The sequence below is a fragment of the Crinia signifera genome, chromosome 2 (assembly GCF_055691185.1).
Source record: "Crinia signifera chromosome 2, ASM5569118v1, whole genome shotgun sequence".
NCBI lineage: Eukaryota > Metazoa > Chordata > Amphibia > Anura > Myobatrachidae > Crinia > Crinia signifera.
The window spans coordinates 72611527-72638988 of record NC_139218.1 but is presented as its reverse complement, the minus strand read 5'-3'; the positions used below and the strand labels follow the sequence as shown (position 1 = coordinate 72638988).

General features: G+C 42.6%; 1 protein-coding gene across 6 annotated transcripts in view; it reads right to left on the bottom strand.

Moving 5' to 3' along the window:
* Positions 1-27462, bottom strand: part of SPECC1 (sperm antigen with calponin homology and coiled-coil domains 1) — a 424705-nt gene that overhangs the window by 252563 nt on the left and 144680 nt on the right. Inside the window, exon 1 of one of the 6 annotated variants that reach the window (XM_083172378.1) lies at positions 13922-14211. The exons of the other annotated variants lie outside the window; for them this stretch is intronic. Coding sequence (XP_083028504.1) covers positions 13922-13961 — 40 coding nt within the window. The 5' untranslated portion in view covers positions 13962-14211. Of the gene's footprint in view, positions 1-13921; positions 14212-27462 lie in introns of those variants that run through there. 6 annotated transcript variants of the gene reach the window in all.

Genomic DNA, 27462 nt, shown 5'->3' with positions numbered 1-27462 from the left:
TAAACTCAAAAGGATCAATAAGCTTTTGGTATTCAGAGAGCCAGGCTGCTACCTAAGAGAATAAATCCACTACTCAAATCAAATGGGAGGGTGCCCTGGAGTGTTCCTACTCCCAACACCAATGGGAAAGAATGGTACTTGTGTATTATCTGGGCGCCCGATATATCACATCGCATGCCACTAATTAAGGCATGCGATGCGATGGCACCCAATTTCAGGGGTTTTAAAAGCCCTCTGTACAATTTTAATATCGCGTCGCATCACATGCCATTATAATGGCATGCGATGCGATCATGCCCGATTTGGGCTTATTCCCATGTTAAATGCCCCCCAGACCCGATTTTTAATTGTATACCCACCCTGATGGGTAATGAGTAGGTTAAATGCCCCCCCCCATTGTTAATGCCACACCACTATCAACGCCAACCCGAAGCGTGGCAAGCGCTTGGGGAGGCGGTGCGCGTCCGCCAACCTTTTCATACCCCCACTATCCACGTCGGCGTGGAGTTTATTTCATATAGTGAGGCGAGCGCAGCGAGCCACCGAGCCCGAAGCGTGGCGAGCTGGGACGCGGAATATATGTGAAGTAATCCGCGTCCCCTCGCTGCACTATATAAAATCAACTCCACTATGGGTTTAACCTCCTCATCTAAAACATCTTCTCCCCTAGTGACTTGGTCCTGTTGGCGGGATTATGTTGCCACCCCAGAAGGGGCAACACTAATATTCGACATGGCCTGAGGTATTGCAAAACCCATTTAGCCTACTCCATTCTATCGCCAACCAATTCTTTGTAGTGTATTGCTCTTATCTATACCCTCAGTGTAATTTATGTATGTATTGGCACTATAATCTGTATTTGTATAAACTGCTGTATGTTGGATTGTACTCCCCTCCCGTATAAAACGGAACAAAAAACTCTTAATAAAAATTTATATTAGAAACAATAAAAATGATACCAGTTCTCCGACTGTGAAAGTTCTCAAATTAGTAGCATATTAATGTACATGGTTCCAGTTAAGCAGAAGTGTTTATTATAAGTACTATCATTCAATAAATGAAGAAATGAAAATGAATGGCAGATGCGGACAATACGATACTCACAGGCCTGCTGCATCATTGTGTTCTGGGACATTTGCTTAATAATATGGTAAGTGACATAAAAGGTCAACATTTTTATATTTAAAGACTTTTTTTTGTGTAGTATTGACAGGGATATAAGAATTTTCTGGTAGCTACCAATGGGGTTCTCTCAGCTGACTAGCACTATCACCTACCAGGAATTTGTAAATGTCAAGGCTAGCCTGTAAGAGCTTAAACAAACGCTGCACAGACAATAGATGCTCAGAGTGTAGCTATTGCCATAAAGGACACCAATCTCTCAACTGCATATATTTTATTAATTTTTTTTTTTATAAAAGCACACAGTTAAAACTGCTAAAATGTGGGGGTGGGGATAGTTTTTTGTTCACATTTGTTACATACAATGTTATGAAAAACTTTAATTTAAAAAATTCAAATTGTACAAACAAAATATCTGTAGTATTTGCAAATTTAAGACGACTGCCAAATTAATACGAAATGTGTCTAAATTTGGTTATGTGACCACAAAGTCCACTCACATACAAAGTCTACTGGAGCATGCCTCCTTTTCTTCATTACCAAAGAAGATAAACATCAAAGCTTTTAAATCCCCAACATGTGTCAGGGGTTATACAGTAGTTTGTGACCAGGAGGCCTGCAATGAATTTAAAGGGCAGGTCATGCATGGTGAGTGATCATGTAAAGCGAAAAGTCTGACTCTACCACATGTGTTAGCAGCCAGCCTCTAGTGTCACACAGGAAGTGAGGGCAAGCTATAGAGTCAGAGAAAATGGAGCCAGGATCCAGATGAGCACTTCGTTTGAAGGATGGCGATTCCAACAGCACTGTTCAGAAAGACATAAGAGCAAGGGCCGGATGTACTAAGCCTTAAAAGTGATAAAGTAAGAGTATGAGTAAGAGTGTATGCAGTGTCTACCCTTCAATGCTTTCCCTTCATTTGCAATACTTTATAAACTTTATTTATCCACACAATGAAGGAATTTTCCAGAAGGATAATGTACCATGTCATCAGTCCAAAGTGTTCCAGAATGTATTCAAGAAAAATTCTGGCTAGGTCTGACAAATCGTGTGGCCATCATGGTTATGTGACATAAACCCAATCAAGTGGATATGGGACGTGGGGAAAAGGTCCATCCTAACCTGAGATTCTGCATCTAACTATGGGGATTATTCAGACCTGATCGCTTCTCTGCTAATTTGCAGAACCCTGCGATCAGATAGCCGCCGCCCTGCCGGAGTGAAATCCCGCCCTGTGCAAGGCTGCAAATGGATTGAGAAACTAATCGCAGATGGGCGATTAGCTTCAAATACATTCGCAACTCACTCACCGTCTAATGATTTTTCAGTCTATGCAGAACTCAGGACCTACTCAGCTTGTGCGATAGAATCAGGCTGATGGAGGCTGCAGCTGATGTCACACACCCTCAGTGAAAATGCCTGTGCACATCTGCGTTTTCCCTGACACTGCCAGAAAGTGTCCGGTTACCATCCATAAGTGCCGGCTTCCCATCAATCAACTTGAGAACAGGCTGCGATTTAAAAAACAAAAACTTGAATTTAAAATCGCTGGATGTCCTCACACATGCACACGATGATCCACACGCATGCACAGCCGTCCGATAATCTGCCATCCTGCGAATTTACAGCCCAGTGATCAGGTCTGAATAACCCCCTCCGTGGGGAAATAGTCAGATGGCGTGGGACGACATCTCTCCATAGGTTTTTTGTTTAGCTGTGGAATTAATGCCATTTCAAGTTGCTGCACTTCTCTGGTCTAAATGAGGCCCTACATGATAATAGGCACCTACAGGTATCTCATGACGTCTGACACTTCAGTGTACAATATTATATTATAATTAGATAAATAGATAGAAGGTAATTTCTTATCTGCAAAAATTGCCAACCACAAAGCTTCTTTATGCCCAATGTACAGTGCATCATTTGTGGTCTTTGAAAACAACACACTAGGGTTTACTTAAGATAGAAGTTCTATTGAAAATGGGATGTTGCTATGGGCAACTGCTCAGTTAGGTTCCAAATATGTATTAATGCTGAAACTGTACTTAGGGGTTTATTTAGAAAAGGCTGGGTTATTAAACCTTACACTTCTGAGCACAGTTATTCCCAATAGTTAAAAGAACAATGCTTTGACTATCTGTGTTTTGCTTGCCTAAAACATTGCCCTTTAAAAAAAAAAAATCAGATAAAACATGCCAAGAAATGGGTTTTACAGCCAGACTTCATAAATAAACCCCTTACGGTGAAATTACACTGTCTGCTACATGGGTCACTTTTTTGTGTTTGAATGTTTTTATTACATTGGGCAAACTACTGTGCTTTCCATAATGAAATCTTAAGTACAAAGATCCAATATCTGGGGCCTTAGCAGTTTAGAAAAACAGTGTGTACCCTCTTTACAAGCATTAACTGTCATATAATGCCATCCCAAATTGTTAGAACTTCAGTGCAAAAAGTGCTACATAAAGACTTAATCAACATTTAGGAGTCAAATGTAAATCCAATTTCCCCCTTTGTTTTTGGGCTATCCAATAAATAATACATTTTCTTCCGAAAACACATACATACATACATACATACATACATACATACCTTCAGTGAAACCTCTGTTTTTGGCCACAACAGCCCCGTTTTTGCTGCTTTCTGGGAATTTGCTTTGCCTGCTGGAGGCAAATTATGCCCCTTTCCCACTGCAGCCTTAAAACGGTATTTTGCCGATTTTTGAGGGCAAAATACCGTTTAAGGCTGCAGTGGGAAAGCGCCAGAGTTGAAATACCGTTTAAAGTTAAACGGTATTTCAACCCGTTTTCAAAGCAGAGTTTTACACGGTAATCTACCGTTTAAGAGGCAATGGGAATGCATCTTAAACGGTAGAGATGATGGCTGATTTTTTCAGCCATCATCTCCGTGTGTGTACGCTGCCGGGCTGAAAGATTAACCACTTTCAGCCCGGCGGTACGCCCCGCTGCCGCCCCCCCCCCCCCCCCCCCGGCGTTTATACTCACTTGTCCACGCTGCCCCGCTGTGTCCGGCTGGCTGCTGCTGCGGCTGGATGCCGTTAGCGACGCTGGTCCGGCCACATGCCCCGCCTCCCTCCGTCCTGCTCCACACGGAGCAGCACTGGCCACCAATGTTTTTTTTTGTAAGCCAGTAATATATAGATTGCTGGCACATGCCAGCAATCTATATATTTCTGGAACCACTGGGCACCAATGTAAAACGTAAGCCAGTAATATATAGATTGCTGGCACATGCCAGCAATCTATATATTTCTGGAACCACTGGGCACCAATGATAAATCTAAGCCAGTAATATATAGATTGCTGGCACATGCCAGCAATCTATATATTTCTGGAACCACTGGGCACCAATGATAAACCTAAGCCAGTAATATATAGATTGCTGGCACATGCCAGCAATCTATATATTTCTGGAACCACTGGGCACCAATGTAAAACGTAAGCCAGTAATATATAGATTGCTGGCACATGCCAGCAATCTATATATTTCTGGAACCACTGGGCACCAATGATAAATCTAAGCCAGTAATATATAGATTGCTGGCACATGCCAGCAATCTATATATTTCTGGAACCACTGGGCACCAACGACAATCATAAGCCAGTAATATATAGATTGCTGGCACATGCCAGCAATCTATATATTTCTGGAACCACTGGGCACCAATGATTTAGTTATTAGGCAGTAATATATACATAGCTGGCACTGGCCAGCAATGTATATATTACTGTCCACCATGGGTTAAATTGAGCCGACATATAGCACAAATGTCGATGGCTGCGGGATTTGTACGCACCACTGGCCCCTCCCCCACCTTTTATTATGTGAAAACAACTGTAAGTGTGCACCTTTTTATCCCTGAAAAGCCCATTAAAGTCACAGGCACTCATTTGTGTTGTAAAAACGTTTTGAAGAGCTAAAACGTTTTACCTGCAATGGGAATGGTACTTAAATGGCATTTAAAACTGTAATCTGCTGCAGTGGGAATGCTAAATACCGTTTAAGATTACCTGTAACTTAAAACGGGTCTGCAGTGGGAAAGCAGCATTATATAGTATTAGACACTTTTTACTCACAATAAACAATGTATTATCAAGGCAATAGGAAATGGTTACTATATTACTTTGAGGTTCTTTGAATAATACTGTATCCTGCCCTAGTTAAGATAATGCATCTGTAAACATACTAAAGAAAAGTTATATTTCAAGCAATCACTTTAATACTGGGTCCAGACCCAGGAAAGGGGATACATATGGATGACAGGTGGTCAGAATACCAACACCAGCATCCTGAAGGAAGGAATACCGACAGGCGTCAGGTAAGTATACTTAGCATGGAAACCGATTTTATATCAATTCACTTTTTTCATTTTTGCAAACACTGAATGTTGAGCGTGAATTACTTAACATGTGACTACTATGATAAAATTACATTGCACAGCATTGCTTGCATGAACGTCTCCTGCAGATTTTCCTTCTAGTAAACAACTCCCATTTATGGATGACAGTTTGAAAATGCCTATGCATAATAAATCATGCTAGTGTTTGGCTGGAAAACACTGAAGCATAACATTTTTTATACATATACAGTCACAATAATATACAGAATATAGGCATGCTGCACATCATTGTAATCCGCAGAAGCTGCTTGTGTGTGTATGATGCGAATAAAATGCATTTACAGGGAAAAAAGTGCAAAAATGAAATGTACAGTACTGTCCATGAGCTATTTTGACAGTTCAAAGTATATATTTTTTTAATTTTTAAAAGGTTAGAAAGAATGTTAACAAAGATATGATTTATCTGCAACCTTTTTAACTCAGACTCCATTACGTTGCCAAATTTGTATGTTTAACATGGGCAAAACAATAGAAATGGACACTTTACAGACAGCTCTTATTCGACTTTAGCCAATAAACTTTTGCAGAAAAAAAAACACGTTTTAGAAGATCGGAACAAAATCAGCTCCCATTACATCCCGACCTAAATGTACAGTTTATGTCTGACTAATTTCTAAGAGCTTATTGGTGACAAATAATGCGGATCATTTATGGAGTGTGTATTAAACACTGCACGGTACAAAATAAATAAAACTGCTTCAGTGCACCAATGAGAGTAGGATTATGTACCAAGGTGGTAGCATTTGCAGAGTAACACGCATCTGCATAGGCATTTTTACACTGTATCATACAGTATGCAGTGAGTTATTTCCTAGAAGGAATATCCACAAAACTTTATGCAAGCGTGTAGTGACCTTAGCATAGTAGTCACAGTGCTGGACCCTCAGGCAAAGTAGGAGTTAGCGTTACAATTAGAAATTAAATCAAATTGGAGTACACTACTGGAAGAAAAACGTTTACTATAGAAGCAAATCTAATGCTGTCCGCACTGTATACACTATAGTTCCTTCAGGCCCAATTACCAAATAACTAGTAACCAGCTTTCCCCACACATGCAAAGTGCCCCTTCTTCCTATACTGTCCCATCAAGTATGCGGCTGAGCTCACGAGATGATGATTTTCATCAGCCACTCAGATTTTCTGTTCTACTTGGTCAGAACTAATGTTGGTAATTCACAAAGAGCTAGAGTATGAGTTGGTCACATTTGGGCCGATTCAGAACCATTTGTTAGGGTCCGAATTTTTCCCCAACATTCGGGGTTTTTACATTCGCAAATATGCGTAAACCCTCGGGAGCGAACAGCTTGGGCAAGTTCCACACTCGCCAGGCATTTGCTCGAGGAGGGGAGGGAAGGGGGTGTTCTCATAAAAGCGCTGTGCGTTCCCCTGTAGACGTGCTGGTGTGGTGTTGCTTGCTTGAAGCGGATGACTGACTTATTAGCGATTGGAAAAAAAATCTTACAGTGGTAAGTTCGCCATACTGTTGTTATTATATGCAACCTAGCAAACTTTAATTCATGGATCAATGAGCCTCACAGCTCCTAAACTTATCATGAAAGCACCCACAGAGCTTACACTCAACCAGCTTCATGTAAAGCCATTGCAGAAGGTGACTAACAGGAAGAACATGTTTATCATGTTTGATGCATATGATTTTGGATGCTTAAAATTATTTGTTGTTATTTATTTAGTGTGGGGGGAGGGGTGCGGATGGTGTTAATAATTTACACATAGGAGAATGCAGAACAAATCCTTTGCCAGTCTAAAAGGTGTTTACACAGGGTGCAATATGGTCACTGAGCATTTTTAGCCTATTACTGCTCAGCGACCATATCACACAGTGCACCTTTTTTTTCAGTGACTTTTCAGTTTTGACAACAAAAAACCCGGGCGATATGGTCGCTCAGCGACCATTTAGCCAGCGATACTGGGTGATATTGTCCCCGTGTGTACAGGGTTTAAAAGTTGTACTAAAAAATTTGAACTGCAACATCTACAAAACAGCAACATTTGAGGTTTTTTTTTTGTTATTGATTGTTTATTTGTTTTGTTTGGGAGGCTTAAAATAGTGGCCGTAGTCTCAAAACATTGTACATAAAACTATATTAAAATCTAAAATCTTTAAATGCAATAAATTGTACACAATTTGTTACAATTATCTGTTTATTCAACCATAAACAAATCTGATAACATTTCTATTGTTTAAAAAAAAAAAAAAAAAAATTAATAATAATAATAATAATAATAATAATATGTGGGTCACGAAAAGAAATGTATGTTCTAAAACTTGTATGATTCTGTATTTAAAGTATTAAGATGCATTATAACACAGGTTCTCAAACTTGGTCCTCGGGACCCCATGCGGTGCATGTTTTGCAGGTCTCCTCACAGAATCACAAGTGAAATAATTAGCTCCCCCTGTGGATCTTTTAAAATGTGCCAATGAGTAATGAATGCACCTGTCTGGTAACCTGGAAAACGTTAACTGTGTGGGGTCTTGAGGACCAAGTTTGAGAACCAGTGCATTAAAGCATAGATACGGATGTGGACTACTCCCTTAACATCAATTTCTTAAATTGGACACATAAAAAAAAAAAAACACACACAAGATGTAAAGATGTAAAGCAGAAACCCAGTATGTTTTTCTTTAAATTTGACACACCAAAACAAGCGAGATATTTATTTAGTCACTGTAAAATTTCTACAGCTATTGGATCCCCCTGGGGCTATACAACTATACTCAAGGAAGCGTAGCAAGATCCCCAATAACCAGTATTCAAATACCCATTCTTCTTCAATAAAAGCCGGTTTAGCTGAAACAGTAGCCCTATTAAATTGGATACCCCCTTAACCTCCAAAAAACTCCGGGCCAGATTTATATGATTATGTGCCGGCAGACACTAGAGGGCGCCAAACAGAGCTACAGCATTCTACAGTAGCTGTGGTCGAGCACATATGGCTGTCAAGGCCATAATTTCTGCTTGCACCCCCGGGGCTGGTGAACTGAGATACGTGCAAAGTCCACGTTTCAGCGGCAAAACAGGACTTTTCGCATCACACCCATTCATTTGATCGTGTTTAGCCACGTATAAGGTAAGCCCAACCTTAATGGGCGTGTTATGCGCGATAAAAAGGGTCATTTTAATATCACCCGGCGATCTCCCATCACTTTAGATGGTAGAACGGGCGCGAATAAACATTTGAATCCACCCTTCATTGTCAAGTAATTCCTTGATAGATCAAAATACAGCTGTGCCTGAGCTACTCATTTGAGATAAATAACTGTAATTAAGACAATCCTGTCTTCTGATGCTCTTCGCAATGTGGATATCCACGTGTCACTAATATTATGCAATTAGATAAAGCCACCTGCATTTAAGCTGTGGCCTAGACAAGGATGCATTAATGTTTCCATCGCTAATGCTAAAATTAGCAAACTTGGAATAGCCAGGTACAGATTTTTTTTTTTTTTTTTTTATAAATAACTTTATACCATTACATGACAGTATATGCTAAGATCACCATTAAAGTACAATTATAAAAAATCATACAAATAATGGTCCAGAAGTCAATTTAAAACAACTGTGCCACATCAAGAAAATAGTGGACAAGTTAGGATCAGACAGGAAAGGAGAGAAAGTGATACAGAAAATGGAAAAGGGATGGTATAAGAGATAGCGCTTCACATGGGTCAGCACATAAAACACACACATACTAATACTATGCATTGTATGTCCTTAAATGGTACATTGGGACATGAAGACAGGGTCAGAATAATACCCCTTTTACACCAAAGCAATAACCCGGGTTAGGGCTTGTTGTAAATAGGCGCTAAAACAATAAATAAATAACCCAGGTCCTGTTACCTGGCAATACAACCCGGGAAATTTTCCAGGGTAAACACGATGAGCCCCGTGTTCAGGGGTAGTGTAAACAGGAAACCCGGGTCATCTGACCAGGCACCCGTTTATACCAAAAGACAAGAAGTGTAATTTGCACTAATACCAATGCAATTTAAAATTTAAAGGGTATTAAAATGATTCGACTAGATTTCAGGCCAAAATAAATACATTTATTATGGACAAAGTAGACTCGCATGGCAGGATAATTTATTCTGGTGCAGAAGAATGCAAAATTCTGCATCATATGTCACATCTTGTATTCTGGAAAGTATTTCTGCTGTGTCTTGTGCTTTTGTTTGTAACATCATGGAAGGTGAACTAGCTGATCCAATAAATGATAGATCAATACTAAAAATATATGTCAGACCGATTCACTTATACTGCAATATGTCAAAATAAATATCACTGGCGACCATTCCGGTAAAACTAAAACTGCATAACACAATGCATAATTATGGAATTTAGACAACTATCCCTTCACTACCACCAACTACTTCAGCAGAAGACACAAGACTTAATATATTCTGACGTTAATGGGGCATACACACGTTGTGATTATAAATTAATAAAAGTAATTGCTTATAAATCAAGCACAAATCATCCTGTATGTAAATCCCATAGCGATGGCGATTTGTGGTCCTGTGCGATGTTATCGCCGGTTCAGATCTTGTGTGCAAAATCTAGTCAGAAGTTAGCATGTGACTGTGAGTTCAAATTGCAACGTGTGCGCAGAATGAGCAATAGCTATCAAGTATTTAAAAGTAACCTTTTTTTTTTTAGCACACATCTCAACATGCGTATGTGCGATCTAGACTACAAGAGTTCAAAGGAAATCACTTACCACAAGAGTTAAGCACAGATCTCAATTTTTTTATGCCCCTGTACCTGTAGACCTGAACAACTCATGGACGATCTGGACTGGTGTTTCTCCAGTACCTTTTGCTCCCTTCTTCAGCTATTTCCCCAAAACACCTGGCTTCTGACAGAATTCACCTCTGACTGCACTAAATGACTGCAGAGTATCATTAGAGTTGGCAAATTGTTACAGAGGCCACAGTATCTGTATAGTAGGAGGGGGTTACGGTCATTAGGTCTACAAGCATTGGGTCTACAGTCATTGCAGGAAGGTTGACATGCAGGAAGGTCGACACGTGGGTTTTTCACATTTTTTGAGCCGACAGGCGGTATTTCATGCACTACCATCCAATAGGGCATGGCGGGAGAAAATAGTGTGCCCATGTTGACTTTTTGACTGTCGACTTTCCCTATGTCGACCAACTTGCTGGAGAACTAATGGTCCATAACTTTAGGTGTGGACAAAGTGGGTTCCTAACTACTGTAAGGGAAATTCACTTGGACAAAAGTCCTATCATGGCGCAAGTAAGGTCGTGTACACCATTGTGCAATATAGACATGATGGGGGAGATTTTATAGGATGAGAGATTCAGAAAGTGAGAGATTTGGTAAGAAATCTCCCGGTTTTTTTAAAGCGGCAATCATTTACACTGCAAAATCAAACTGGTTTTGCAGTGTAAATGATTGCCGTTTTATAAAAAACGGGAGATTTCTTACCAAATCTCTCATCCTATTAAATCTCACCCGATATGTAGTTTCCAGGCAAATTGCAATGAGTATAAGCCAGTGGTTCCCAAACTTTTTTGAATAACGGCACCCTAGAGCATCCAAATATTTTCAAGGCACCCCTAGGCCAAATGCTTCTTATCGAGAAGTTCAGAAAAAAAAAATATATTAAATTAAGTGCATTGTGTTTATATGTCACAGTTATCTGGTGAGGGACAGGATTTGCTTCTGTTTGTCCATATATATTATGATTGGCAGCCACAAGCACTGGTTTGCCTGGCACACTGACCATAAATAATATGAACTGATCCTGGTCCACCAACCCAAGGCACTCCTGCAAGTGTCCTGAGGCACCCCAGGGAGCCTAGGCACCCAGTTTGGGAACCACTGGTATAAGCAGTATTTTTCCCCCAGATTTTTACTCAGTAAATCTGGTAGGAGGATTTGGTGCACTGTGAAGAGGACTAATGCCTGGTACACACCAGAATGATTGAGATCGGGAGCAGATCGTAAGTGTACGATCGTCTTGTGATCTGTTGAAGCACACAATCTGCTCCCGATCCGATCAGTACCCAGTTGAAGCGGTTGTTTACAAATCCTACCTGCAGCAAGTAGGATCTGAGAAATGACCAAACGACCCGCGGGGCCGCGCATTGGATCAAAAATGGCACAAAACATGCCCAATTTACATACAATTGGCCGAGATTGTACCCTACATTAGACAGGACAGGATTGGACAGAATATAGATTTTAAGCTTGCGAGCAGGGCCCTCCTATCTCTATGTCGGTTTGTATCTACCCAGTTTGTTTAATCACTGTTTCCAATTGGAATATGCTGCACTATATAAGAAACCGTAAATAAATAAATAATATAGTGATGAATTCGGCCATGGTCCCAATGGTGGGGGTATGCGCATGTGCAAAACCCGGGAGCGAACATCTTTGGCGAATTTCACAAAATATGCTTCCTAGCGAGGAGGTCTGAATTGGGACATAAAGGGATACATTAAAATCATTCGCTTCACAGCTAGAAACCGATAGGAATTTAGGTACTTGTTTCCTAGCACGGCCACAATCTTATGGATCGTGTACCTTTAAGTTAAGGTACACGATCCACACGATGGACCCGATTTCCTTTGAAATCAGGTCCATTTTGCCGGCTAGGACACAATATCGGGGGCATCGCGTCGGTCGGGACCATTAACATTGGTCCCGACGCGACCGACGCGATGCCCCCGATTTTTACATAGGCTTCAATGTTAAAAAATATTTTAACATTGAAATCGTGTCGGGAAAGGTAAAATATCGGGGGCATCGCGTCGGTCGGGACCATTAACATTGGTCCCGACGCGATGCCCCCGATTTTTCCATAGGCTTCAATGTTAAAATATTTTTTAACATTGAAATCTTGAGAAAATGTGAAAAATGTGAAATGGGCCAATATGACCCATTTCACATTATAGATGTCCCCGTCGTCACCTCACGATAGACGCCAACCCGAAGCGTGGCGAGCGCAGCGAGCCCGCGAGGGGCGGCGGTGCGCGTCCTCCGACCTTTTCATTCCCCTACTATCCACGTCGGCGTGGAGTTGAGAATAGAATAGTGTGGCGAGCGCAGCGAGCCACCGAGCCCGAAGCGTGGCGAGCCCCGCGAGGGGACGCGTATAACTTCACAGGTATACGCGTCCGCTCGCCACACTATTCTATTCTCAACTCCACGCCGACGTGGATAGTAGGGGAATGAAAAGGTCGGAGGACGCGCACCGCCGCCCCTCGCGGGCTCGCTGCGCTCGCCACGCTTCGGGTTGGCGTCTATCGTGGGGTGGGGTTTACGCCGTTAAATTTGGGGGGGTTGGGAATATTTTACATTGAATCCAATTGAATCAAAAAATCGGGTCGAAAATCGGTCGGTCGCATCGCATGCGACCAAATCGATTTTTCCGACACGACCACCCCGATGTAAATCGGTGTGGCCGTGCTAGGAAACAAGTACCGGAATTTATGTTGACATTAAACTTTCCCTTGTGTGCATATACTGTATCTCTCTAAAGCCATCAATACAGAGAGAAATTGCCCAAAAAAGTATTACAGTTTTTGGGAAGATGCAAAAAAATTTATAATAATAATAATAATAATAATAATAATAATAATAAGCAACCTTGAACCATATTTTTAAGTTTAAGAAGCTGCAGTGTTCATATTAAAAGGGACTTAGTATTAGATTTATTATTTCTCTGCTCAAGTTTGTCATAAAACAGATTAAAATGTTCTGACTACAAGTAAACCATTTCCAACACTTGCAAGGATATCACTTTGTGACTATAAAAAGACACAGTCCATAAAGAAGCAGAGAGATAAAGGCAGAGGACCACATTATTCCCTAACCTGAGCAAGACCCTGACTGATGGGTGCAGCAGGCCTGTCCTGTGTACAGTATGCTGCCATATAACAGGTGCTGCCAGCCAGGTATCATCTAATTACACAGCAGCAGGCCCAAGGGAATGAATGTCCTCCAACCCTCTGTAGTCATTAAGCAATTGAGTTCCTGCAATCTACATTAGAGTCCAGCTAAAGCATAAATAAGCCTGAACAATGTGTGCGCCCATTCCCACATCAGCAGGGCAGGGTCATAACTTCCCAGCTGCAGTGGAATAATCAGTGACAGGCACCCCAGCAACATGCTGCAGATACCGGCTTCCTGTGCATACATCATTCCCCTCCTCATTGTGCAGACACACATGCTGCTCTCAGGACAGGGCTCAATGGAAGCCTCTGTGCTCTGCACGCCAGTATTACAGCTGCACATAAGATCTAGGAAGGACCCAACATTGCATACTTCTAATAATACACAAAACATGCAAAAATGTATAGAATAAGATGCATATGAGCCCACAAACCTTGCTCCTGCTCCTCAGGTCTGGCCAGCTGATTCCCCATGTTACAGGATAGTGGTCCGACCTATGGCACTGGCACTCTGATAGACATATTCCAAGTCATAAAGGAGCTGGACCTTTGTAACGTCTGTACTCTGACACATACACAACTCCGAGCTTCCCAGCAGCTGACAGTAGAAGTGAGAAGCCCTGCTGCTGCCTGTGCCAGGGCAGTGCTGCTGCTGCTGGACATCCCTCCTACCTAATTACAATAATGTGCTCAGAAAGGCCGGGCGTAGTAGTATGCATGCAGCTAATGAGCCGGCTGCTGCTGCCTGGCTGGAGCGTTCGGGAGACTCAACATGTGAGCCACGCAGAGGCCGAGAGCGGTACTGCAGGGAAGGGGAGAGAGCAGAGTGGCACCACTCTCATCATCAGCGGGACTGGATCTCGGCATAGTGGAAGTGTATTACAGCTTCATCAAATCAAAAGTTACATACACACACACAATGTCACCATGATTTAACATTGATTTGATGTATTATTTGAGGCTAACTTGACTTGTACTAAAGTTAGAAGAACGCTCTGGTGCCGTACTGTTGTCTTGCCTGTTGCACCATATTTACTATCTCTCCTAACTACCCCCGCCATTTCTGACTGGAAAAAGTGTAGACACAGGCCTGCAACATAATTGTGTGATTTGTGTGAGGCCAGCATACCTCCCAACATGACCCTCTCCAGGAGAGACACATTGCTCTGCTCCTGCAATTCCCTCTTAATTTATAATTGCCATCACCTATAGTATCTTGAATCAGCTTTCTTAGCAATTTACCTGTTCAACACAGGTAATCATACATAGGGCGGGATTCTCCAATAACCCCCGCCACACATCGCCGGCATTCACATTGTTAATAATCGCATATGCAGTAACATATGCGATTATTAACTCAAAGGCGAGCGGGTTCCCCCCTCCCTCCCTGCACCCTTACCCGGCTCTAAGAGCTCAGTTTCCTCCTCCCTGCACCCGGAAGCTGTGCAGGGAGGAGGAGGTCACTGGTCCGGGCAGCACAGCAGGAGGCTGCCCGGACACAGGTGAGGGGAGGGCAGCGCGGATCGACGGGGGACGCGAAGGGAAGCATATATAGAACTGGCGTAACCCCCCCGCAGCGAAGCCCCGGCGGTGGGGCTTTGCTGCATATGAAAATCAGGGTTTTTACAGCATTTTTAGTTTGGTGAATCTCGGAGGAAAGTCCAGGAGCAGAGCATTGTGTCCCTCCTGGAGATGGGTCATGTTGAGAGGTATGGGCTTGACCTTCTTGCCATCTCTCCCAGTATTTCCTTTCATCCCCAGCCAATATGGATTTTGCATATACAACATAGATATTCTATGATTAATGCATCACAATTGATCCAGAATAATATTGGTAAACCTGCAGTGTGAGAAATACTTGGGTATGGGTAAAAACTGGACCCGGACAAGATCCCGGACCGGACATCAAACTCTGCATTCCGGGCTTCATGTGACAGCTGTCACCAGGGAGAGGAGGAGGGGGAGAATAAAGCCTCCCTGTATGGTCCGGGCATGTAGCAAAAACGGGAATGGACCGGACCACACAGGGAGGCTGTAATCTCCCCTTCCCATGTCCCTTGTGAAAGCTATCACAGGCATCCACCCCCCCCCCCCCCCCCCCCCCCCCCCCCCCCCCCCCGGACCAGACACTACAAGCTCAGGAATCAGATTTTGATGTCCGGTTCAAGGTCTTGTCCGGGTCCAGATTTTACTTCCCGATATACCGTAACTCACTATATATTGGGCATTTTGTTTTTAGAAAAGTTGTGCAATTGAGCATCTGTTACAAGGTGTGTTGATCTCTTTGTTCAGGTTTAACCATGACTTGGAAATACAAGTTGGAATACTCTGCAGAACAATGAGCCCCAAGTCTGCATCTGTCTGCTGAGTGCTGACACAAACTGGAGGCATTGCCAAATTCCATGAGACATAGTCATGCTTTGACAGAAAAAAACTCAATACAAAATACTATTCATGTCACCCGCCGCAAGGCTGCAGCAAGCGCTGCATAGGGGGCATTTATTTTCCTCCACAGCTGGCTTGCCCCTTACATACACCCAAGACAGAAATGTCAGATGACCTGCCGACAGAGAAGCTTATTTACAGTATGTAAGTATACACGATTACCACAATTATACACGGTCTACCAGTAGATGTATCGTCCTCTCATCCAGGTGGACAGCCCATATACACAGCCTGATGTGCCATTATATAGTTAGATATATTGACCATCGGCTGTAATGCACAGCTGTTGGTATTCAATTGTTTTTCACCAATATTGCAGCTCGCTCTCCCCAGGTGTGGTGAATTGAAATGAGCGAATGTGTTGCTAAACTTGACCACATTGAGCTTGACATGCGCCAAAAAATAAATTAAATATTCCCCCACGAAATCCCGTAAGAAGGTGCAATATAACAATTGAATACCACCAAATATTTCTGTAAATTATGTCATTCAGAGACATATGCTGGGTACACAACGGTCTTTTAAGAAGACACTACATTTGCCCAGGACTACCTTGCTTTAGAGGGGCACCTCCCTTATAGGATTACTCCTGACAGTCTTGAAATCCGCCAGTCTGATCCAGAGTCTGGACTAGAACAGAGATGTGTCTTTCTAGGGACCAATTTTTGCATAGAGATGTGTCCTCTCTTTGGATATACAGAATATAATAAATATGCATAGTTTAGTGCTTGTAGTTCACAAATGTGCAAAACACTGCAAGATCCTCAAATGTATATAATTGAAACACAGTCATGCCGTTTAAGCTGTTATTTGCTCAAAATAAAAGGCGTGGTTGTGTGTGTGTGTGTGTGTGTGTGTGTGTGTGTGTGTGTGTGTACTTATGTGCCTAACTCAATATAAATTGTATTATGAAGACTAATCAGTATTTGTGTTATAGATACTGGTCATGGTGTTCCAAAGTACAACATCGTTCTGTATGTACTGTATTTGCTTTAATGTCTAATAATAGTAATCTGATGCAATTAACAATAGTATTCTGTATCTTTGTTTCATGGTCATCTCGAAGAAAGTGGTTTATCCTACTGCACTAATAAATAAACATGAAGTATATAGAGACTTAGGAGGGAATTAGTGAAGCCACCCAGTCCTTCGTTTGGAATGTTTACTCTGGTTTTGTCTGGTTCAGTTATTATCTGTTAACATATTTCCTTTTTCCACAGTCATTGTCCGAGCTATACATAGAGCATTCAGCTGCTTACTGTATCTGTGGACGATGTCAGAGGTAGCCAATGTTTAATATAGACAGATGTATGTTAGTCTCTGCCTTTCTTCATGTTTGGAACATATGTCCTTATAATAATAATATACGATAATAATGTTTTTTTATTGCCCATATGTAAACAATACTGTAATATGTATCCTTTATACTTTTTTTACTTAAATTCTTACTTAAAAATACTTGTACACTATTAACCGCTTGAGTGATGGGTTTTTCTGGGGCAGGACAAACCTATCAGGGCACAGAACTTAGGGGCAGCCCTTACCCTGTCGCCTACCCCTCCCCCCTGTTCTCACCACCTTCCAGTGCCGACATCCCAACCCGGATTGCCGGGTCCCGATTCCCCTGCCACTGTCCCTGGCCACCATTCAAAGCAGTGAAAAGGCAGCAGGCTCGGATGATGTTCGTGGCGGCTCGGGGGGACTCGGGCGACCCCGGGCTGAACTTTCCCGAGCGAGCGTGCAATGCCGCCACCGGCGCTCACCTATGTGAATGTAGGTGGGTGCAGTGGCAGGGAAACCCCGGCTACGACCGCCAGGGTGTGGAGTCAGGACTGACTGGGGGAGAGCGACGGGGGGGGGGGGGGGGGGGGGGGGAGGGTGCCCCTAGACACATTAAGCATATCGATGGTATGCCCGGAAATTTTCCGGGAGAGCCCGCTCCTGCAGTGCTGCTCAGCCCGGAAAATTTCCGGGCGTAACACTGAAGTGGTTAATAATGATATGCAGAGGTCAACTATTATGTATAGAATGCTGGTACATAACACATTATCCCTGAAAGCAGCTGAACCCGCAGGTTTTTGGGAGAAAATCATTATTTTTTTGTTGGGCAGGAGCATACAAAACATCAGCGAATCATCTAAAAAATATTTTATCAGAGGTACCCATTTTTTAAAAGATTACATTTAAGAACTTTCCTCCTCTCTGTAACCGCTTTCACCTAGTTCTGCTTTCACTACTGCTGAGATGGCTGTATCACACCTGAACCAGACTCTTAAAACAGCTCTTGATGAAGTGGCTCCAGCTACCCATCACACTCCATGTAGGCCTAGATGCCAACCATGGCACTCCAAACAAGACACCTACAAAATATCCCACCGGAAGTTGAATGTAAATGGCACAAATCTCGCAGTCCAATGCACTTGCTCACATATAAGACTAACTACAAGTACTATAGTATTGCCATGGAAACTGCTAAACAAACATATTTCCAAAGTTCATTTCTGTTCATTTTAACGCCAAATGTGTTTTAATCACATTTAAATCACTTCTTAACCCTCCTTCGCCCAAGCCACCAGCCACTATCCGTGCACAAGATCCTGCTTCTTACTTCAGGGACAAGATTGACAAGATCCGAGATGAAGTGGCACATTCACTTCATTTGATCCCACAAATGAAGAGGAAGTAGATGCATTTTTATCTTTCTTCCACTCTACTACCTCTCCTCTTGACCCTTTACATAAGTAAAGATCTATCTCCTGTGCTCATCCCAACCTTAAATAAACTCTATAATATCTCAATATCTCTCGCTCTCTCTCTCTCTCTTACTCTCTCTCTGTATCTCTTTGTATCTTTCATTCATTGTTAAAACATGCAGTTATTACTCCCATTCTGAAAAAAAAACACAATTCTGACTCATTCTCTCTCAAACTACTGTCCCATCTGTCATCTTACATGCAACTCCAAGCTACTTGATAGACTTTCCTACATACTTTCTTAACTCGCACAACTTACAGGACCCACTTCAGTCAGGCTTTCGTTCCCATCAATCCACAGACACAGCACTGACTAAAGTAGTAAATGACCTGGTCCCTGCTAAGCCTAAAGGCCATTACTTACTACTTATTATTCTAGATCTCTCTGCTGCTTTTGGCACAGTTGAGCAGTCTCTACTCATACACACACTACAATCACTAACTCTTCAAGACACAGGCCTTTGTTGGTTCTCATCCTACCTATTGAACTGCTCTTTGTGTCCGTTTCCCTGATACCACCTCCTCTTCTCTACCTCTATCAGTTGGAGTACCTCAGGGCTCAGTCTTAGGTCCTCTGCTTTTTTTCAGTATATACCACATCTCTTGGCAAACTAATAAGCTCTTTTGAATTTCAGTATCATCTGTATGCATATGATACTCAAATCTACCTACCCTACCCATCTGTATTGGTCCATGTCAACGAATTACTTTATGCTGTTTTATCTTGGATGTCATCTCGCCACTTTAAACTGAATATTTCAAAAACAGAATAAATTATATTTCCACTGACCAATAGTAGTTACCAACCTGATATCTCTATCACTGTTGAGAATATGACAAATCAATCTTACCCCACACCTTACTTCCTATGTGTCATCCTTGGCTCTGAACTTTCCTTTGTTCCCCACATTAAATCTGTCTCAAAATCATGCCACATGCATCTAAAAAACATATTCAAAATACACCGTTACCTTACACCAGACACTGCTAAAACTCTAACCCATGCTTTCATCATCTCCTGCACCGACTATTGCAATAGTCTCCTTACTAGTCTTCCCCAATACAAATTCTCACTACTACAATCCATCATGAATTCAGCTGCGAGGCTAATCTTCCTCACCAGACGTTCATCATCTGCAAAGCTACTTTGTCTGTCCCTTCATTTGTCAGTCCATTCCTGAAATCAAATTGATAAAGCTGCCCTGAGTGCAGTGAAATGCTTTGAGGATCCACACTACACCTGGCACCTTGGTAAACCCGCGGGACATTATTGCCAACATCGTGTTCCCTATTATTTGCTATTTACCAACAGCGGGTCCCCGTGCATATGGTGTTTACTACAGCAGCCGCCTTTTCACTAACTGGGCTGATACCCTCTGATTCCCGGCTCATCCCTGATGTCACCGGCTGAGGGGGGAGCTGCACATACACAGGCACCGGCAGCAGCGTTTGCAAACTTTAAATGCGCATGCCCGAATGTGGAAGGGTCTGCGGCGCACCATTCTCTACCCAGCTGCCTAAAACCACAAGAAAGCAGTACAATCGGTAAGCTTTCTTTTAGCCGATACGGACCGATAAAAAAAACAGTACTGTACCGGCAACATCGGTGCAGTTGGAGGGTATGTTGTTATTGCTATTGTTTCATGTTTTGTTTTCTACTGCTAGTATTTCTATATATATTTTAAATGTTTTAAAATAAAATGCTTCATATACAGGCATAAGCTTTTACATATCACTGTACAACCAAGAGACAGATCAAACAATACATCAGTTATTATCGTTATTCTTTGAATTATGGGGGAAATTTACTAAAGGAAATTTGTAAAAAATAGGTGTATTTGTATTTAGAAATACACTTATTTTTTACATTTACTATCCCGAAAATACGGCAATTCGTATTCGTATTGATAGCACATCAATACGAATACGAATTGCCGTATTTTCCGGATAGTAAATGTCAAAAATAAATGTATTTCTAAATACAAATACACCTATTTTTTTACAAATTTCCTTTAGTAAATTTCCCCCTATATGTCACATGCTTTCATCTTGTGTTTTTCCTATACATTATTTGCTATGTAGTAGACCATGTGTAAAGACACGTCACCAAGGTGACATTGGATAGTATGATCTTAACCTAAGAAAGCAAAACGTTTCTGAAAAAGTTGATTTGAAATGTTTACATTGGTTCTGCCCGACTGATTAGGTCTTATGTCTAATGACAGTAATAGGATGGTTTCAATAAGGAAATACAGTATGTAGAAGAAGATGAAGACCTAGTTATTGAGCAGACATGACACTGTGTATTATGAAACGGGATGCGGTCATTTGGTCTACAGCATGATGTTTGACAGTCATTAGGTCGACATGGGAAAAGGTCGACATGGGTGTAGGTTGACATGGGAAAGGGTCGACATGGTTCTAGATCGAAAGGTAATTAGTTTAACAGGTCATTAGTTCGACAGGTCATTAGTTCGATAGTGTCTAGGTCAACAGTCAGAAGGTCGACATGGGGTTGTTCAATGTTTTTTGAGCTGACATGTGCCGACAGGTGGTATTTCATGCCCTACCGTCGACTGTGTTGACATTCGGGTAAAAAAAAAAATGAAAAACCCCATGTCTACCTTTTGACTGTCGAACTAGACACTGTCAAACGAATGACCTGTCAAACTAATGACCTGTCGAACTAATGACTTTTTGACCTTTTCCCATTTAGACCTTTTCCCATGTCGACCTAACTACTGTCGACCATCATGCTGTAGACCAAATGATCCCAACCCCATGAAACAGCATTGCACTCTGTATTGTAGGCTACCCACCAGACACGGGTCTCTGAATTGTTTTGTAGTGATCAGAGAGTATGAGGTATATATTAAACACTTCTCACTAGAGAATAGAATCGGTATTAGCACCAGCCACCATATGGTGTACATACATATGTGTACTAGCCACTAATGAGTAGTGGCTGTATTTTATATTTTCATGTTGAAAGCTAGTCAACAAAGTATTAACACATGTTTTGTACACTAGCCACCATGAAGGAGGTATATATTGTACATTGGTCCTTATTCAGGTTGACTCGCAAGTCTGCGAATTTCGCAGGCTTGCAAGTCCACCAGTCGCCACCCGCCGCACCAAAGTCACCCGAACCCCCCTCCCATGGCGCTATTACCCGCAGGCATGCGAGTTGATGATTTGCATACACATCCATTCGCAGCCTTGTGTTTGGACACAAAATCATTAGATGGTTGCGGACCATCGAATGATTTTTCAAGCGCGTTTGCAAATGTAAAACACCTCTTTGGCGTCTTACATCTGTGAGTGCCTATACGGGATGCGGGCGGGCAGCTGACATCAGATGCCCAACCCCCCCATTACCGCACCATTGGGGAATTACCATGAGAACGGCCAGCGTTGGGCGTTCCCATGGGCGAATCCCCAGACCTGAAAACCCACACCCCCCCGCCCACACTGATGTGTGCAAGCGCCAAGGAATAATCTATTCACCGCAGCTGCTCGCACACAGCGGCTGCACATAGCTATGCGCATGCGCAGTAGTCGCAAAACATCGCTCCCCTGCGCGAACACGCAGGGGAGCGAATGAACTTGAATAAGGGCCATTAGCCACAAAACAGTAACTACCAGACAATTTGTAGCCAACTCTACTTCAAGTTTCTTTACTAACCACCAGACAGGGATTACGTTTTTTTATATATAAGTAACCAGAAGGGGCGTAAATAGAGATCTGCCTTTATATGTCTACAAACCATGTAATTGGTGATTTTATTACAAGAACATAATTATTGACAAATGTGACCTCCAGCGCCCTCATTTACTAGGTCGGTAAGTAAATAGGAAAGCCTTTACACATTGATTTCCTGTTTGAAAATTCCTATGGGGAAATCTCCAGCTCTTATCTTGGTTCAACGACTTTCCAGTAACTGGTCACAAAACTTTATGTAACCCACAAGCCAGTCTTGCACTGTTGTTCAAACATGCTGGAGAGGGTCACACAGAAATTGGTCTCCCATAGTTTATGAGCGGTATACTGATACACTAATGTGCTATAGAAATTACTCAATTTGTTTACCTGAACACTGTACTGAATTCTAAATGCAGAAAAATAGGTTTAGTTGCCTATAATCATGTTTATTCAGAGCTTTAATACTGAATTAGTATGAGATGCCTTTTTATCAAATAGGCCCCAAAGACCCTTTCTACACTGCTCAAAAAAATAAAGGGAACACTAACATAACACATTCTAGATCTGAATGAATGAAATATTCGTATTAAATACTTTGTTCTTTACATAGTTGAATGTGCGGACAACAAAATCACACAAAAATTATGAATGGAAATCAAATTTATTAACCCATGGAGGTCTGGATTTGGAGCCCCCCTCAAATTTAAAGTGGAAAAACACACTACAGGCTGATCCAACTTTGATGTAATGTCCTTAACACAAGTCAAAATGAGGCTCAGTAGTGTGTGCGGCCTCCACGTGCCTGTATGACCTCCCTACAACGTCTGGGCATGCTCCTGATGAGGTGGCAGATGGTCTCCTGAGGAATCTCCTCCCAGACCTGGACTAGAGCATCCGCCAACTCCTGGACAGTCTGTGGTGCAATGTGGCGTTGGTGGATGGAGCGAGACTTGATGCCCCAGATGTGCTCAATTGCATTCAGGGCTGGGGAACGGGCGGGCCAGTCCATAGCATCAATTCCTTCATCTTGCAGGAACTGCTGACATACTCCAGCCTCATGAGGTCTAGCATTGTCTTGCATCAGAGGAACCTGGGGCCAACTGCACCAGCATATGGTCTTTCAAGGGGTCTGAGGATCTCATCTCGGTACATGATGGCAGTCAGGCTACCTCTGGTGAGAACATGGAGTGCTGTGCGGCCACCCAAAGAAATGCCACCCCACACCATTACTGACCCACTGCCAAACCGGTCAAGCTGGAGGATGTTACAGGCAGCAGAACATTCTCCTTGGCGTCTCCAGACTCTTGTCACGTCTGTCACGTGCTCAGTGCGAACCTGCTTTCATCTGTGAAGAGCACAGGGCGCCAGTAGCGAATTTGCTACTGACAAATTCCAAAAGTCCTGCACGGTGTTGGGCTGTAAGTACAATCCCCACCTGCGGACTTCAGGCCCTCATACCACCCTCATGGATTCTGTTTCTGACCAATTGAGTTGACACATGTACATTTGTGGCCTGCTGGAGGTCATTTTGCAAGGCTCTGGCAGTGCTCCTCCTGTTCCTCCTTGAACAAAGGCGGAGGTACAGTTGCTGCTGCTGGGTTGTTGCCCTTTTACGGCCTGCTCCACGTCTCCTGATATACTGGCCTGTCTCCTGGTAGCGCCTCCATGCTCTGGACACTACGCTGACAGACACAGCAAACCTTCTTGCCACAGCTCGCATTGATGTGCCATCCTGGATGAGCTGCTCTACCTGAGCCACTTGCGTGGGTTGTAGACTCCGTCTCATGCTACCACTAGAGTGAAAGCACCGCCAACTTTCAAAAGTGACCAAAACATCAGCCAGAAAGCATAGGAGCTGAGAAGTGGTCTGTGGTCACCACCTGCAGAACATCTCCTTTATTGGGGTCGTCTTGCTAATTGCCTATAATTTCCACCTGTTGTCTATTCCATTTGCACAACAACATTCAAAATTGATTGTCAATCAGTATTGCTTCCTAAGTGGACAGTTTTATTTCACAGAAGTGTGATTGACTTGGAGTTACATTGTGTTGTTTAAGTGTTCCCTTTATTTTTTTTGAGCAGTGTATATTACTGCTAATTGTAGCAAAAATATATACTTTCCAGGCTTATTTACTAAAATAATGTGATGCTTCAGTAAGTACAGAATTATAGCATTACCAGTCTGTTCTGAGGCTTAAGACCTGTAGGCTCAGATTGTGCAACTGAATTATACCTGAATTATAAATGGGCAAAATGGATGGAGCCTGCCCTTACTCTCCCTTCATAATCCCAGGAACCCTTTACCAGCTTTTACTAAAGCCCAAAAGTCCCAGACACTTTACTGGAGTTTTAAAACACAAACTGTAGGTCAGAAACCTGGAAAAAATATATCTCCCATGTACAACCTTAACAGTGCTTTTATCACTTAACTAAATATATATGATAATAAAGCATATTTATTTTTTATTGCACACAAGTAGTGCACACAAATTAAAACTTGACTTTTAATGTACTCTTATAAAAAGGTATCCAAACACAAATAGCACCATATTGACTATATAATCCAGAGTACAAGGGAAATCGCCCAAAGCCATCTAAACACTATAAAATGTTGTTTTTAGACAATATTTTGCTGTTTTTGTTTAATGAACATTTTATACCGTATAATTCAGTGTCGGACTGTGGCATGTAGGGATCACCGGGTAAATGCAGTAGTAGGGGCCAATTAGGGTAGAAACAATCACCACAAATGTTTGTTCTATTGGTGGTAGCAGGCCCAAAGGGATGGGTTTCCCACATTTCTTACCTATTGTGGACTTTTCTGATTTCAACTTTCCATTTTATATTGCACAAATACAGGTGTGTTTGCACTATGTTGGAGATTTAGAATTGCAGAATGTAGATTGTGAAGCACACCTACCTTTATTACAACTTTATTTTTACTAAAGACATATTTTTGCTTATGTTTAATACAAATGCAATTCTTAAACACTGTATCTAGACTACAGTATGCGATGATTGTTTCTACCCTAATAAGGGAGTTATTGTTCCATTGCTACATTAAACCACAGATGCACAGGACCGTGCATTGCATCGGACCTGCTGTCAACCACATGCAATTTGGACACTTTTCATGCCATTTATCACAGCAAATGCATGTACAAAGCCCAAATTTAATGTGACTTGCCCTAGTGTATGGGGGTCTTTAGTCTCAACAACCATGAATTTTATCATTCCCAAATAATACAGATATAGGCCCTTATTCTGGTTGATTCATTCGGATACACATTCGCCCACAGCCAAGCGAACGGACTGCACAAGGGGAGCAAAAGCATGCCTATAAGGCCACCAAAGCCATTAGTTTGGATCAACACACAAAGGGGAATGGCGTGCTAATGCACGTACGTTACCGTGTGCATACGGATCTTACCCTGCCCGCTCAGACTTCCAGCATGCGGCTGGGCAGACGGCCGAGCGAACAGGCTGGGCTGGAGTTGACACATGTCGACTTCTTGTAATTGTGTGTACTATTGTCCTAACATGACAAGCACACTTTTGTGTTAAGGTTGGAGGGACAGAATTGGCACATAATAGCAGTCAAGAATACTGCTGCATTTGTGTGTAAAAATATATAAAAGATATGAACGCAGAGAAGTGTAAATGGTTAAACTGCAAAAAGTGTGCTTCCCGTGTTGCTGCCATGTAGGTAGTTAATTGTTACATGAGAGAAACATCTATGCTGCATGGGTGTGTATTGCGTGAAAGTAATTTAGCTATTGTGCGTGATTGTCCGAGCGAATGCGGGCCCGCTGGGCTGGGAGGCGTGAGACTTGCTTCTTTTTGTGCAAGTGTTGCTCATGTGTACCGGCCCGAGCGCTTGGTGACTCGAGTGAGGCGTATGCCCAGCACTTGTCACCACCCATATACACTCCCCGGTTAGCACCCAGTTTTGTCCCGTTTTAATGCCGCCCATATTATGCCTACTGTGTCCGAGAGTGCTCGGCAGAGTATTTCTGTTCGCTGGGTCACGTCCGTACAAGGTTGAGTGAGCCTGCACATGCACATAGGGAGCAGTACACATGCACAGCAGGCTAAGAAAGGCACTCTGAGCGAAGTTGTATCCGAGTGAGTCAATCAGAATTATCTCCATAATCAGTTATAGTTATATTACACATTTACCCCAGAATAGAATCCTTACTCACTAAATAAATGATATTGATATGTACAGTAACATTTTAGTTTTATTATGAGCATTCTCTTTTTTATTTTTTGGGGGTGGGTGAGGGAATTGGAGTCACTAGAAATTTGACACCCCACTGAGAAAAAAAAATAAAAAATCTGGCACCTCCATACAGATGGAGCGCCTCTCAGCCAGTGCTCGCCAGAATGCCCCTGGTGGTGAGCCGGCGCTCCATCTGACTGGGACACATCTACCACCCACACGTGTTCCAGTTTCCGAACGGCAGAGGACGCGAACCCTGCTTCAGGGAAACTGGCAGGGTTAGAGTGAGGTGCGGGGAGGTGGGGACGATCGGTGGGGAGCTCTATTGGAAGGGGCCACCTGTGCATACGTCCCCTTCCAGCGGCTGGTGGTTGGACATCCGACGCCAGACCCCCGCTAGAAGAGAGCGTCTCCATCTGTACATTTATTAATTTTTTTTTTACCTAAATGCTCATTGTCAGGGGTTTCACCCTCGTTGCCAGGGGTTTCTTATTCATTGTCAGTGGGGGGTTTTTTTGAGTGTTACAAGTGGATTACATGCCAATTGCCAGGGGGTAACATGCTTGTTGTCAGGGAGCAATATACATTATCTCACTACCCGGAACCTGTAACTTCTTGGTAGACATATCCGCTACCCAGTAGAACCACATGCACCTATACATCTGTCCAGTAGCATCTGTCTCCTCCACAGTGGGCGTACATCTTTATAATCTAGTTTATGTCAGATCACACCACTGTTAGGCTGGTTTCACACACTCCGGCTCCTGCCGGACGGTGAAATCCCGCACGGCCAGGGAGCCGTGCCGCACACATTAGTTGTGAATGGACACTATTGTGTCCATTCACACGGGA